We start from the raw sequence: 15,903 nt of genomic DNA, 5'->3' as shown, positions 1-15,903 counted from the left end.
CATTTATTTACTATTCACCTTTTTACTGAATTCTTCATCATCAAGGAGATAAATAGGAATCACTTTTACGTGTCTGTTAATGTATCTAGTTAGTGAATTGACTCCAAGAAACTATTCAATGGCTTTTGATGAAATTTGATAGGAAAGTTAGGTATCATATACAGATACAAGATATTTTCTATATCATAACGATATCAAGTTCGCGACTTTTTTTGTTGTTGCGAAACTGACCCCTGTGGTGAATATTAAAATTCCGTTATTATTGTAATAGTCGATTGTCATAAAACAAAACAAGGAAAAGCGTAACGTATTTATTATCAACAAGAACAACAATCAGTTGTATTAAAAATAAGGTACAATTCAACAGATCATTTTATGTATATTTACAAAATGAGCAATATACAAATCTATATAACATCAGCATACCAAACAACAAATTAAGATAATGACCAAGTTTGAAAGAAAACACAAATATCACATGTGGCATCTTAATATGTAGTATTACTATTCAAATGTTAAATATACAATATCAACAAAGGGTTGTATCGTTAATTTTATTAGTTACCACTGTTGACAGTGGTTGACAGTTGACTGTTGCAGTGTTCTGCTGCTCTGTGCATATCGACAGATGAAACATTTGGAAAAAGAAAGTGTTTCAATGAAAATTTTCCTTTTTTTTTTTCAAAAACAGAAGTGACAATACTGAATTAATCACTCGATTGGTGAAATCCATTTCATTTAGGCTGTTTTACCGGCCTGGCCAGTTTCTGAATTCAACAAGCGTTTCGTGGAAATGAACAGCAAGAAAGTCAGTCTTTCCTTTAGTGTTCATTATGAATAATTATTATTTCTAAAAAATACTAGCGCGTTGAAACAGATCTCGTTTCAACGGATACATTATTTAGACTATTTTAATACCGCGTGCTTGGCGGACGAGCATTGACTACCTAATTTTACGTTGTGCGTAGTCTTGCCAATTTTCCAGCATTACAAAAATATGATTAGGTTTATTAATTTAATATCAATACAATATCACGTTAATAATACTCACTTATTGATAGATAGGTTGCGGCTTAGCGAATCATGATTAAAATAAACAGAGTCAAGTCAATCGTGCAGTGTACGATCAAATTTGCATACTTACTAAATAAAATATATGTAATAAAAACATCATGGTAAACGCTATGATAACCTTTGACAACCTTTAACGTAAATTACAGTTGATTTTGAACACAGCGCATCATTAGCGTATGAAGCCTAGTCAACAAAATTCATACATGTGATTGTTACAGTGAGATAAAACTATTATTGCTTACAAGTAAAACAAAGAATGTAAACCCTTCAGACATACAAAAAATACCTATCATATATTGCAAAATTCGACATGCTGAACGCGGGATTCCAGGAATAACCTATCGTCACAATTGATGATAGTTCTAATTGAAATCATATGTGGAAACTTCACCATTTCAGACACATTATACTTCACAAACGATAAAATCGATTTATATAAAAATCAGGCATGCTATAGATAGTGACAAAGACACATTAAAATAAATTTACGAAACGTTTTATTTGTTGATACAACCAATGCAGCAAATTAAAAACATCATGATGTAGTCTCTGCCTATATGTATGGTAACAATGAGTGATTTTAAGTGTGTTGAATGCATTTCAATAGGTGCATTACAACAGGCCCGACTTTTTATACAAATCAGTTGCCAGGACAATTATTTTGTATGATAAAATTTTATAGTTTTATCGATTGTACTGAAGATGCGTATAATATATTCATAAACAAAGTACAACTACATTAGTGCATTAATACAAAAAGTGAATTACATTTTATTTCAAGAAATCAAAACGAAAAATCAAATACTTGCAAAAGCATTTTACACTGTTTGATATATTTTGATATCCAGCTCACTATCAATAGGTAATTCATGGTGTTAAACGTATACTACGAAAGTGAGAGTTTTTTCAACTTCTTCGTTGTAAATGAATCCTGCATCTTTCACGAATTACCTGTGCATGCTATTCAATAATTTGAAACACTGGTTTCAAAGATTGTACAGAATGGCACTTATTATATAGAACAGCGTTTTTCGGTTTTTATAACCAAGCTTCATTCGCTTGAATTTAATGGAAATTCACATTTGTTGCAATCATCACCGTTGGAGCACTGACAAAAATAAATGAAAGAAAATCAAAGTATGTCCTGTTATTATTACGGTCATTTTAAATAAAAAAAATGTTTTTTGTTTGTTTGTTTGTTTGTTTGTTTTTTTTTTTTTAATAAATTTTCATTTGTTTACTTTAGTGAAATGGCTGCAACATATAAGTGCAGAAATAGATATAGTCATTCCTAACCATTTTCATATTCAGCAGATTAGAAGTAGTTATAGATACAATATGGGTTTCCTTTACGAACCTTGTGAATAAATGGCAGATTCACTGTTACACTAAAGCCAATCGGATGGTAAATCACAAGTCTAGGTGCACAATGGCATTACCTGAATGTTATTCAATGGAAGTTTCATAATATAAATCTGATGGTTTAGGAGGAATGTGAACTGTTTACCATCCATCTAAGCCATGAGTAGAATCTATGTTATGCTAATAAAAAAGCTCAATTAATTTGCATCGAAGCTAAAACCGCCTAGTAACAGGGGTATCAAGTTACTCACGTTTTGTTCCTGTCGTCTTTTGGAGGACCATATGAGTTGCCGTCATGTCTACGGGAACACAAAATATTTTATCGTTTATTTTAACGTGTAAACCTCATTATTTAAATATAAATAAAAAACTTTACAGAGTACAGCATGATACAACCCTGCACACTTGTAAACACAATGTTAGTATTTGAAACACTTAAGCATAGGGACTTACAATTCATTATGGACACAACAACTGGTTTGGGCACTTTATTGCACAAAATTCGAAATTTAAATCAAAATTAAAAAAAAAAATCAGACCAAATATTAAAAAGGCTATTTTTTAGGGGTGGGTGTGGTCCCTTTGACCCCCACATAATAGATATCTGTCATCTGATTGAAAAATGCAGGCAGGGATTTTCCTAAGAAATTAAAAAAAGTGATATTAGACCAAACATAAAGTTGATTTTTTTGGGGTATGACACTATTGTAGAAAATAATAGCAGTGATAAGACCTATACTGCTACCACACTCTACAAAGAAGAGATTGTGGAAAACCATAAATTTGTGCTATCCTCTTTTGGTCTCTCTACCAAGGACGATGATTGTTATTTACCGTCTATGTACTGGATTCCTAAACTCCACAAGAATCCATACAAACAACGTTTCATAGCTGGATCTGCAAAATGTACCACCAAACCTCTTTCAAAACTTTTAACTTCTATACTCACAACTGTCAAAGAGGGTCTGCAGTCCTACTACAACACTTGTTACTCCCGTAGTGGAATTAATTCAATGTGGATCCTGAAAAATTCGAAAGATCTTTTGGAGACAATTAGTTCAAGACTATAATCTGCATATGATAGCATTAAAACTTATGATTTTTCAACACTGTATACTTCTATTCCCCATACTCAGTTAAAATCCCGACTTAAAAACATCATACATCGTTGTTTTTCCGAAAACGATGGTACACCTAGATACAAATATATAGTTCTTGGTAGAGATTCCTCATACTTTGTAAGAAATAATTCCAAATCTTCTTCAAAATGTACAGAGAAAGGTGTTTACAAAATGCTGGAATTTTTAATCGACAACATATTTGTCCAGTGTGGTGGACGTGTTTTTCAACAAACGGTCGGCATTCCAATGGAACAAATTGTGCTCCTTTACTTGCTGACATATTCCTTCACTCTTATGAGGCTGACTTTATAGCTGATCTGATCAGAAAGAAAGACTATCGTTAGGCTTGATCCTTCAATCTCAGTTTCCGCCATATAGATGGCGTATTATCTTTAAATAATCCTAATTTCGGGGATTTGATACATCGCATCCACCAAAAAGAACTTGAGATAAAGGATATTACAGACACTGTGAAGTCAGCCTCATATCTTGACCTACACTTAGAAATCGATGGTAAAGGAAAACTATTGACCAAACTTTACGACAAACGTGATGACTTTTCATTCAGAATTGTCAACTTTCCTTTCATCTGTGGCAACATCCCTTCAGCACCTGCGTATGGAGTGTTCATATCACAACTCATACGTTATGCAAGAGCTTGCCTAAACTACGCAGACGTTTTGTATCGAGCTAGAACTCTAACATATAGGCTACTGGAACAAGACTGAAGTCATCACTACAGAAGTTTTATGGTCGTCATCACGAACTTGTGGATCGTTATGGTGTATCCATCTGCACCATGAAAACCGATTTATTCAACGGGTCATAGTTTTCCTTTCCTCGTTTGTCTACCCCGGACTTGACTTTTTATAAGCAACTCGGGGGGTGTTTCTAGAAAAGCAGAGGACGCTTACCCTACCGTGCACCTGGTCCATGCTCCCAATTTTTTAGTGAGTCCGAGTTGCTCATTTGCTTTTGTTACTTTGTATGTATGATTTTAGTTACTTTATGTCCTTTGTTGTGTAAGTTTGTTTTCCATGTCTGGTCTTTGTCCCTGGATAACATTCTTTTGATTACCGCTATAACCTTGGTTCCCTTGATTACTCTTTGATTACCGCTATAACCTTGGTTCCCTTGATTACTCTTTGATTACCGCTATAACCTTGGTTCCCTTGATTACTCTTTGATTACCGCTATAACCTTGGTTCCCTTGATTACTTGTTTGCCCATTTTAACCCGTAAGCCATAAGATATATCAAAATCTATTTGAAAATTTGAATAAAAATCTTTTTTTTTAAATCGGGCCAAAAATGAAAAGGTCATTTTTTGGGGGATGTGGCCCTTTTGACCTTTATCAGTTAAAAATGGTCCAAAACGCATCAAATTTGCTGATACATCGTTTACAAGTCGTTAGAATTAAAAAAAGGAACACTTCAAAATCGGAAGAAAAACAAACATTCCACATGGGTTTTTAGAAAACGTCTGTTTTTTTTACCCTATTTGGCCCCTTATTTACAAAATGTAAAGAGAACAAATCCACATTAAATAGGCATCTTCCATTAGCGTTTAATAAAATCATATCAAAATAATTTCATAATAATTTGTCTAACACAACTAAAGTTATCGCACGAAAACCAAGTGTCTACGATCAACTTAGCCGCCGCCGACAGCACCATACTAATGTACGACTGCAATTGTTTTTGCGGTAGAATAAAAAGCACTATAATATTGTTCATTTTAGCTTTACAATAAAGCAGACTTGCAAAGAATATTTTAAATGAATTTAATACTTAAGAATATTCAGCAGAACTACGTATATTTTGCATTAAATTAATTTGATATGATCTAGTTGGTTGCTAATTTACTTTTTATTAGCAATATTTCATAGTCGCTAAATCCTAAATGTTTAATTCCGTTACCTTGCAAATTAGGGCCTGAAAATAACCTGGCAACTACAAAAACATTTTACAGTTTGTTACATCATACAGCAACGACCATGAACATTTTGAGGAAAAGTGCGCAACACATATCCCATACCTTTTTGGAATGGAATCAAAGAACGAGATGCTGTCACTCTGTGTAGTTGATGAGTCTTTTTCATATGCATTAGGACTGAAATCAAAATTGTTTTCATGATAGAAACCATAATAGGAACACTGACTTTATTGAATTGACGGAAATGTTAATTAATTAAGGTGACATGTTAGGAAATCTGTTAACAACACGGTTGGTTGATGAAAATAACAAACTATTTTTCATATAATCACAATAATATAAGCCTCATGTATGAAATATTTAATTTAAAATAGGTTTCTTAATTCATAAATGCTGTGGCTTCGGAGCTAGAGGTACAGGATGAAAAACATATGAAACCAAACAGATGAGGCAGGAGAAGCTAGACAGAAACAGAGATCAATAACACGGAATAATGCGTTTATTTTTCAAACATTTAAAAAGGCGAGTTCCATTAAGGGTAATTACAAAGTTATCGAACTTATATAGTAGTAAAGAACACGATTGTGAGATGGTATTGTTATACATTTCATTTGCAACTAAAATGACGAGATTTTTTAGATTTACTCATTGACAATTTCTATCTACAACTGGATATATTAGAACTTTCATATAGAAATTTGGAGACATTCTTTAGATTCATTGTTGTTTTTCCGAAAATTATTTTGAGTTTATGGAGAAACCAAGTAACATTATTTTTAGAAAATTAATTAAAAAAATAATTATTATTGTATGTATTTCAGAAACACGAAAAAAATGATTGAGATGGTTGAGTATTATATATCAACTATTATTAGTTATGATGTCACGTTCAAACTTAATATCATGCTTTTGTAAAAACAATTTTAATTGGGCTTATTGATAAGAGGCTTAAATTCGAACTTAAAAGTTTGGTGATGAATTAATATGTTAGTTTACTTACGAATGCATCAAATCCGAAAACGCGCCATTCTTGACTCTTTGCACCTGCAGGCTCTCGTAAAGTTCTGAAGCACGCGCTATATTTTTCCTGGCAGATTCAGGGTTGTCAATCGTGTTACTTTTGGCCACTTTCATAAACGATCTAAAATATCAACAGGAAATTGTATACTTTTATGATAATTTTTCAAATTAATTGTAATAAAGGTACCAAAGATTCGAGCATAAATCAAAAGAATAAAATTCAAAGATAAAGACCAAACAGGGAAAACAGAGACATACAACAAAGAATATAAACAAAGCAAATAACACGTACAAAGAAACAAAAGCAAATTAACAACTGAGCAACTTGGACTTCAAAAACTGGGAACATGGACTAGGCGCACCGGTAGGGTAAATGTCCCTTCTAGAAACACACGCCGAGTTTCTCATTAAATTGCGATATTAACATGGTTCGTATTTTTGAATTTGTATGTAAAGAATAAATAGACTTTGTAACGACACCACCAATTAATGTTTGGTAGATCTAAATCTTTAGTCCGTAGAGCTCAATCCTCAGAAGGTAATGCTATGAGTACCAAAATCTTAATAATATAATGAATAAACGCAATTTGTTTTTACACAACCTACAGTTAAGGACTCAATCTGTGCAATTGTCATTTTGGAGGCAAAATATGTTTGTTTGGTAATTCAATTTAATTCATTTTCATAGACTGTTCTTATATAAATATGATCAATATTTGTTTCAAAATATGTTTGATCTGACTACCTTTAAATACTTGTACATAAAACTTTTTCATCAAATGGAAACAAATAAATATGGGTTTGACAAATGAAAATTCGAACAATCAAATAAATGTACACTCATGATTATAACAATCATTTGAAATATTTATTATAGTACATACGTTTTTGCAATTCGCTTTATTTCACCCATCTCTCTTTGTTGATTTTGTAGTAGTTTTTGAGCTGTGTCTTTTTCCTTTTCACTCTGCCTTAGCTGCTCCTCTAACCTTTAATGGTTATGAAGATTAGTTAACTTTAAATACTTGATTGTTAATGACACCATTCTATCAAAGATGAAAAAACATGATAATCCTATGAAAAACGTACCACTGATTCCTCAACTAACTTGTCAATAATTGTCAAATATTTTTATTGCGTTCACACATTTACACTAGTTGTAGATATTTTTACAATGCTATATAAGTCTACGTAGTAAACAATATATTTGTGGACTTGGGTTTTAACAGAAAATAGACATCTCGATGGACATCACTTGTGCACAATTAACTATTGCTTTTTTTTCACTCCACCAACATCTGCATGATGTTTTATCATTATACAATGCTCGTTTACTATTCCTCGGAGCTTATAAATTAGGATACTACCAATTCTAAAAAGAATCTGCATCTCACCTTTACCTCAATTTCGAAATGGACAAAACAGCGGAGCTTTCAATTAAACCCTATGACAATTTTAACGAATTAAATTGTCTCAACTGTCTGTACCTACGAAATAATATATCAATGGCTCATGGGATATTTGGTGTTATTTATCTCACAACATTTTAGCATGTGTTTTATACAACTAGAGCAAAACAGTGTGAGCAAAATTCATTTGATGATATCCACGCTCCTCCTAGAAACCATAAGGGAAATCCCGAAAGTCATTAGATAAAAAAACAAAAAAGAAGTACACAATGGCATTATATGATAAAGAAAGTGTAAAGGTTTCATCAAAATTCCCTTCATCCGTTTCAGGGGAGTTGGAATTAAAATCGAGAACGGACGGACAACATGATCAAAATATACGTCCCTATTTTCAAGCGGGGTCAAATAAAATAGGTAATTGGATGTAAAACAATGCATGAGCATGAGAAAAAGTAAGCTAGAACCAATATCAAAACATTCTGCCATGTGCAATACAAGTAATTAAGCCGCAGTGTTTATTAGGTTTTGAAGTTGGTGATTTTCCGAATTTCGGTAGATATTCTATACTATAACAAGTCTGCTGACCACTGCACTGACTTATATAAATTATAGCTTTCGCTGGTCGGATAATTCCTCCTCGTAGGATTAATCTAGGGCTGTAACTAAGTACACGATGTATGATAGTACGGGACAGCTCATTTTGGTATTATTATGTAGGATAGAGGTTCAAGTTAATGATTCATGTAGCGAAAAGAGATGTCACATTCTGAGACGTTTGTATAATATTGATTTGTTGTGACATGTATCCAAGTTTCAACAAAATAAATAGATGGAATATGAGTTCAAAGAAAACATAAGGATACAGAAGGAGGATCCCTAAATTTATTAAAGTCTAACCCTCGGACACCCAACTGATCCGTCATTAGTTGCAGTTCTACAAACTGTACCCCTTTTGCCACTGTGACATGTGTTTTTCCTATATTTTTAGGAAGAAGTTTTTGACTTTTGTGGCGATAACATACAGAGCAGTTAGAAATTTGATTTGACGATAAGTATTTTTTTTGCATTAAATTGATTGGAACGTGAATGTATATTGTTATTTTTGTCATGTTTTGTCATTATTTAAATTTTCCGGCAGTTTACCACAGCAGTCACGTGATGTTTCTATTCAATCTTATTATCAAATTCTTAAAGAATAAGTTAAAAATACATTAAGCTCACATTCCAGAAAAATAAATTTCAAATTTTAAGAAAGTGTGAGCATTTAAATAGGCAAATCATTGTTTTTATTTTAGAAATATGATTGTTTATCCTTATGCTCAGTTTCCATCTATCCGTAATCACGATGGATCGCGACGACGTCGATATTCCAATTAGGCATATCTTGTTCTATCCAACGGTATATAATGTAACTGTATACCATACTATAATTCTCAACATTATCCTCAGAATGAACGGTTGTTGTAACAAAACAATTGAAAACATTATAAAGTAAACTTACTTCTTAATAAAACCTTCACTTTCATTTCTTTCAATACTTAATGATTTATAAGCCAACTCGACATCTTTTTTCAGTTCACTAATTTGATGCTCCAGTGCTTGTATTCTATCAAAATGAAAAAGATTTGAATCTTTTAAATGGTTATCTTTGTACAGAATTTAACTTTACAAAGTCATTCACAGTCAAAAATACGGATTCATTTTAAGCATATTTACAAAATAACTAGATCTTGATTGTTATAACATTATCGCATAAACATAAACCTTTTAGAATTCTAGTATATACTAAGTATATTGTAAACCTTTTTTGTTTGAAACGAAGATTAATAATCATTGATAATAAGTATTAAGTAGATCAACACTTTTAAGGTTGCCGGTCATAGAGAGATATAAATGTACAAACTGAAGGGAGCCCACTTCCCTACATGAAATCTTATTTGATTATATATTTGGATCTTTATTTTGGTGTATATATTTAATATAGAAACAGGTAACATATAAGCTTTTAAAAAATGGACATAGGTCGAGTGCATACTTATAAGAAGGAACCGGTCTGTAATGTTAAAGTGCTACAATAATATATTATATACATAGAATATTTTTTTTCTAGCCATACCCTTTTATGAATAAACAAAACATATATTGACTTCTGTAGGAGACAGCGACATGAAAAATATGGAATGGATCATTGACTCCTAATCATTAATCAGGATACCGATGCACATTAGTCAAATACTACAATATATACCATAATCAATTTTTAAGAATCCTCAAAAGTAACATTTATACATGAGTTGAGCAAAACTTTTCATCGGGAGTATATATAGCATTTATTTCTCGTATTTAACGTCTCGGGTATAGAAGTGCTTTCGGTCCTGTTTATCGAAAATATCCTTGTTTTAGTTTTATAAGAATAAATTGCATAAAAGAGATTAAATCGTACCGTTCTTCTTTTTGCTTACTAAGTGATTCCATTTCTCTTATTCTCTTCCTCAAATTTCCAACTGTGCGATGTTCTTCGAATCTAAAATAATAAATAAATTATATTCTAATGATACATTTATAATAGTGGTGGTTATTGATATAAAATATATATATAAAATATAAATCCTTTTCTGATAAGAACAATATCAAAAAGAGCGTCTACATAATACTTTTCACTCGTACTGCATATTATTTTTTCTTCTAGCTGACAAAAACTGACTAGTGAATATATGACCGTACGTTAGTGCAGTCATTGGCATCTGGAAAATTTTGTTAGTAAAGGAACTGTTATTACATTGCAACTACAAACTCCAAGAAGCCCAAGTCTCTCACCTCGAAATCAAGTTCTTTCCGTTGGCTGAACAGTGGAAATTGAATTTTTTGATAATTCATCTGATATATCAATCTCAGCCTAACCTTTGTGGTATAGGGATATTTTTGAACTCCATATGCATTAATTGGAGTTTTAATAGTTAAAATCAATGTAATGATTCCTTTCGACCCTTTTTAATGCCCAATTAAAAAAAAAAGATTGAGGCTTAACCAATAATCAAAATCAAAAATATTTGATCTAAACGTTTTTTTTTCAGTGATCACAGCCATATCTATTCACGGATCATCAGCAATGAGAACAAAAGGAACATAGATACATAGTTTAGAAATAATCTGTTTTGTAATAGGGATTCAAAGAACATTTTTTAAATAACACAAAAATAGCAAACAAAAAGTTAAACAAGGGAAATTACTCTTTCAAGGGTAAACTGATTTTCACGAAATTATCTCCCATGTAAGATTACATTACTTAACACTTTTCCTCGGCAGAATTAGTCTAAACAAATGAACAAAAATGCTGCTTGGATAATATGCTCTAATTTTAAAATCAGCTGCCATGTTTGTCAACACATAAAAAATTCCTAAATCAGTTCTGGGCGGAATATCATAAAAAGTATTCAATAACAACTTTGGTTTAAATTTGTCAAGTAGTTATCAAAGAGTTAATAAAACAAAACTATTGATGAAACAACTCCAGTTTTTAGTGGAGTCCGAGTTGCTCATTTGCTTTTGTTACTTTGTATGTATGATTTTAGTTACTTTATGTTCTTTGTTGTGTATGTCTGTTTTCCATGTCTGGTCTTTGTCCCTGAATTACATTCTTTTGATTACCGCTATAACCTTGGTTCCCTTGATTACTCTCTAGCAACAGAAAAAAAGTATAAAAAAAACGACAAAAAGGGACAATCAGTCCATCATTGGTCAACAACATGTCACGAAAAAATATCAATGAAAATATTACCGGTGCACCTTGTCCACGCTCCCAGTTTTCAGTGGAGTCCGCATTATTTTGGTAATTTCATGTTCTTTGTTGTGTGTCTGTTTTCCCTTTCTGGTCTTTGTCCCTGGATTGCGTTCTTTTTATTTCTACTAGAATATTGGTTCCCTTGATTACTCTTACATCATGCTGAACACGTTTACTCCAGTCAAACCTAATGGTAGAAGATATTTGAGCAAAAAAACTGTTATTTTATCTCTATGGTCTATTTAAATAACAGCTGCTGTGTTTATAAACATATTTATACAAAGTTTGGTTCCAATAGGTTCATTAGTTATTCAGAGAGGACGATTTTAAAAAAAAGTGTTATCAACGACAATGACGACGACCAAAACGGATGATAAAAAAATAAGCTGCTGGTAAAAAAAGTTTGATTAGACGTTTTAAAATTTGTGTTTTGCAGATCATTAAAATACAGGTTTGTTCACTTTACCGTTCCATATCGCAATATCCATTTGCATTTGTCTTGCCGTCGTAGCATTTATATATAGAATAAAATAGTTTGACTTGTTCAACAGAATAAAGAGACTTCATTTTATTCCACAAACTTCTACGAAGAGATTCCTTTTCTTCCAGATCTTTGTTTCTTTTATTTAGATTATCAATCTGTCTTCTCTGTTCACTGATAATTTGCCGATATATAAAGAGATCATCTACAGATCTGGAATACAATAAATGTTTTTTTTTTCGTACAAGGACAACACAAAGAGTGGCATCCCCGCGCCATTAGAAATAATGTAATGATCTCCAATATAAGTATAGTATAATGATTGGGTATTAACCAACAATGAACAGATACTAAAATAGATGTAACTCATTGTAAGAATTCCCAGTATTCAAAATATGTCAGTTAAAGCTATTTCTCTCCGTTAATTAGGTATTGTTAAACGCTCTAAACGTTTTCCGTGTATTTAAAGAAACATTGGTCCATGTCTACGACGAGTTCTTATAAAATTTAAATATAGCGTAAAGACGAATTTCAAGGTATTGATAAAATACTATATTTACCCTGTTTCATTGTCCATAATTGGGTTGTAACCAGTTGCAGTTTGATTCTTATTGGTTGTTTAAACTTGCCAAAATTCGTACTTCGTATCGTACAATATTACTTTTCCTGAAACATTTCGGAAATCCACTGATGAAATGTAAAATCACCCATGTGTTTTTTTTTAATTGCTATACTCATAACTTTATATCATTTTTTATTCAAAAATTAGCATGCTCATAGCTGTAGTTAGAGCAGTTTCTTGTTTAGGACACAAAGACAACATACGACATGAGGTGTTACTGATAACTTCAGAAAATTAGATTAGACCAATTTATATATGGCGGTGATCTTTTTTTTTAAGTATAATAAATATTGAGTAGTTATGGTTTTTCTTTAAACTATTACTAGTAGGAGTATAGGGAGTATACGACGTACTTAATATTTGACAAAAACATATTTTCTGAGAACATTATTGTACTTACCAGTACTGTAGCACTATCTAACAGAGCATTAGTGTGTCAATAAACCATTGGGAAAATTCATTTGATCTGAAAATGGACATTTAAAATGTTCAAAAATGCATTTAAATACTAAATTTAAACGCTAGTTTTTATTTAAACATTTAAATCAGTAAGATAGCCAGGTATAGACAAATGGCATGCAGATGTCTATTGATATTAAGGATATTTGTATGAAGTTATTTGCACTGATGACTCCATGTATGTGTAAATTTATGAAAGGAAAAAAATATCTAAATACAAAAACTGTATCTTAACTGCATTTAGAGCTTACTGTAATCCTATAATTACCTAATAATGGGTGAAATGTTACCTGTTTACGGCCAAGGCGTAATGACACATCCACTTTCAGTCCTTAATTACCAAAATATTCAATTACGAGGTTTACACTATTTTTGAAATAATATTGCTGTTGGACCAGAGGTTCCCAAGGGTATTTACTCTGGTTACTTAATTATATCATACATATATATACATGAAATTTGCAGTTTCGCAAAAATCAAAACCTCTGAAAACCCGTGGCTCTATTACTCGTATTTCAAAAGGTAGAAACTTTCAATCATAAGATATTACTTCCTATGTATAAGTTCTTTATAAATAATGTTAATTTTATTTTTTATATATATAAAACTGTCGATGTATATGGATCATATGCTGCGAATAAGAATTTACTTCTTGAAAGCATATTCATTTACAATGTCAATCAATACGTATCAGAGAAAGTGTTTTCATTTTAAACTTCATATATACATTTAAACAAGAAAAGTCAAATATACCAACAACCCTTATTAGGAGATTTTTTAAAGTCATCCTTACCTTGAAATTACCTTGCAAGAGCTAATTTAAATATGTTGGCATCATTAAGTAGATCAGATTCGTTTAATTAAATTGCATCATGTAACGAGATTTGAATTAAGATATTGCATCATTAATGCAAACATTTTTTCACCTGCAAAAATGGTACATGAAAAGTTATCTACATCTTTACGGGTATCTGTTGTAGATCCTTATCACTAGTACTTCATGTATAGAGTATAGTTATTAGTAGTAAGTGAGAGTCTTCCTTCTGATGAAGATTTTGTATTTTGGAGGAAAACAGGCAATACCGGGTGCCCTTTTTTTAACATGGACAAAATGATTATTACGGTTCAGGTTCAAAGACATTATTTATTGTAAAAATAAAATGTTCAACTTTTAATCAAGGTTTTTCACTATAATTGAATGGAGTTAAAAAGAATGGATATACATTTAACAAACACAACACCCAGTTACAATATAAAGATTCCAAATTAATGGCTTATGGATTGTACATATCACAACTCATACGTTATTCCAGAGCTTGCCGAAACTACGCACACTTTTTGCATCGCGCTAGAACTCTAACAAATAGACTTCTGGAACAGGGTTATGTTGCTACAAGATTGGTTATCACTTCAGAAGTTTTATGGATCGTTATAGTATATCCATCTGCACCATGAAAACTGATTTATTCAACGGTTCATAATTTTCCTTTCCTCGTTTGTCTACCCCGGACTTAACTTTTTATAAGCAACTCGACGGGTGTTTCTAGAAAAGCAGAGGACGCTTACCCTTCCGGTGCACCTAGTCCTTGCTCACAGTTTTTAGTGGAGTCCGAGTTGCTCATTACTTTTGTTACTTTGTATGTATGATTTAGTTATTTTATGTTCTTTGTTGTGTATGTATGTTTTCCATATCTGGTCTTTGTCCCTGGATTGCATTCGTTTGATTACCGCTATAACCTTGGTTCCCTTGATTACTCTTAGACATGTCGTGGGTGTTTTAGATGTCTCGTATTGTATAGGATTAAATTCCAACTTCGATTGATATCAGGTAGTTAGCTTGTACACATTTGTTATTCTCTTTTTTCAACTATGATTTTTATCTTTTATTTGGTCAATGTGTACATGAAGGAATGGCAAGACAGTACTTCTAAAAAGCTTGAAAATTAGTTCTAAGATGTTTTAGGGCTTGGTTTAATATTTCTTCCAAATGGGCCAAATTCGTTAATCACTCGAGTATGATTTACTGGATTGCACTGCAGTCATATCATTTATCATACAATCCTTTACTTAAGAAAATCGCGTCGTAAAATTAACATATTGAAGAAGCCGTAAACGCTGCATCGACTTTTGAAGGTTAAAATTTCAAAATCTAATTTTACAAAATGCTTACCATCTGAAAATTCCATTACTACTAACATACTACGACTTAAAGGTACAAAAATATCTATGTACTAATTGAATATGAATTGAAATAGACATACCTGTACGTTGTCGTTATTCTCAACACGGTGGGCTGGTTGTCATTCGACAATTACTTTTTCACAGGTTACCCTGTTTTTTTACCTATGATAAACTCTCGGAATACAATGAGCAAACGTATTTTGGTGCTGCAAAAAACTACAGAAGATACACAGTAATGCACATATGGGTTCGAATGTACAATATCAAAAGCAGAGTACGCTTTCCCTACCGATGCACCTGGTCCATGCTCCCAGTTTTTAATAGATTCCGGGTTGCCCATTTAATTTCGTTTCTTTGTTGTGATTGTCTGTTTTCCATGTCTGGTCTTTGTCGTCTGGATTACATTCTCTTGATTTCCGCTAGAATCTTGGTTTCCTTGATTACTCTTCTGTACATGC

General features: G+C 32.0%; 1 protein-coding gene across 4 annotated transcripts; it reads right to left on the bottom strand.

Annotated features, from left to right (window-relative positions):
- Positions 1-296: 296 nt before the first annotated feature.
- On the bottom strand, positions 297-15,613 carry LOC148604265 (uncharacterized). 4 transcript variants are annotated; one of them, XM_088550264.1, is made up of 13 exons: positions 15,526-15,613; positions 13,206-13,271; positions 12,744-12,849; positions 12,169-12,396; positions 11,868-11,889; positions 11,700-11,779; positions 10,365-10,445; positions 9,423-9,527; positions 7,397-7,501; positions 6,493-6,633; positions 5,595-5,669; positions 2,688-2,735; positions 297-2,182 (listed from the first exon to the last, which is right to left on the bottom strand). In XM_088550264.1, exons 3-13 carry the CDS (start codon positions 12,758-12,760, stop codon positions 2,140-2,142), a joined length of 945 nt encoding a protein of 314 aa, XP_088406390.1. In that variant the 5' UTR covers positions 12,761-12,849; positions 13,206-13,271; positions 15,526-15,613; the 3' UTR covers positions 297-2,139. The 4 variants fall into 4 exon arrangements, with proteins under 4 accessions (XP_088406390.1, XP_088406389.1, XP_088406392.1 ...); XM_088550263.1 differs by lacking the exon at positions 15,526-15,613 and adding an exon at positions 15,435-15,521; XM_088550265.1 differs by lacking the exons at positions 297-2,182; positions 2,688-2,735; positions 15,526-15,613 and adding exons at positions 2,761-3,458; positions 15,435-15,521.
- Between the last annotated feature and the right edge of the window lie 290 nt (positions 15,614-15,903).

Source organism: Perna viridis, chromosome 10 (assembly GCF_037379345.1).
Source record: "Perna viridis isolate PV_CMFRI_1.1 ecotype Kerala chromosome 10, ASM3737934v1, whole genome shotgun sequence".
Taxonomy (NCBI): domain Eukaryota; kingdom Metazoa; phylum Mollusca; class Bivalvia; order Mytilida; family Mytilidae; genus Perna; species Perna viridis.
Note: the sequence above shows the minus strand (reverse complement) of the source record. Positions and strands in the feature narration are given on the sequence as shown.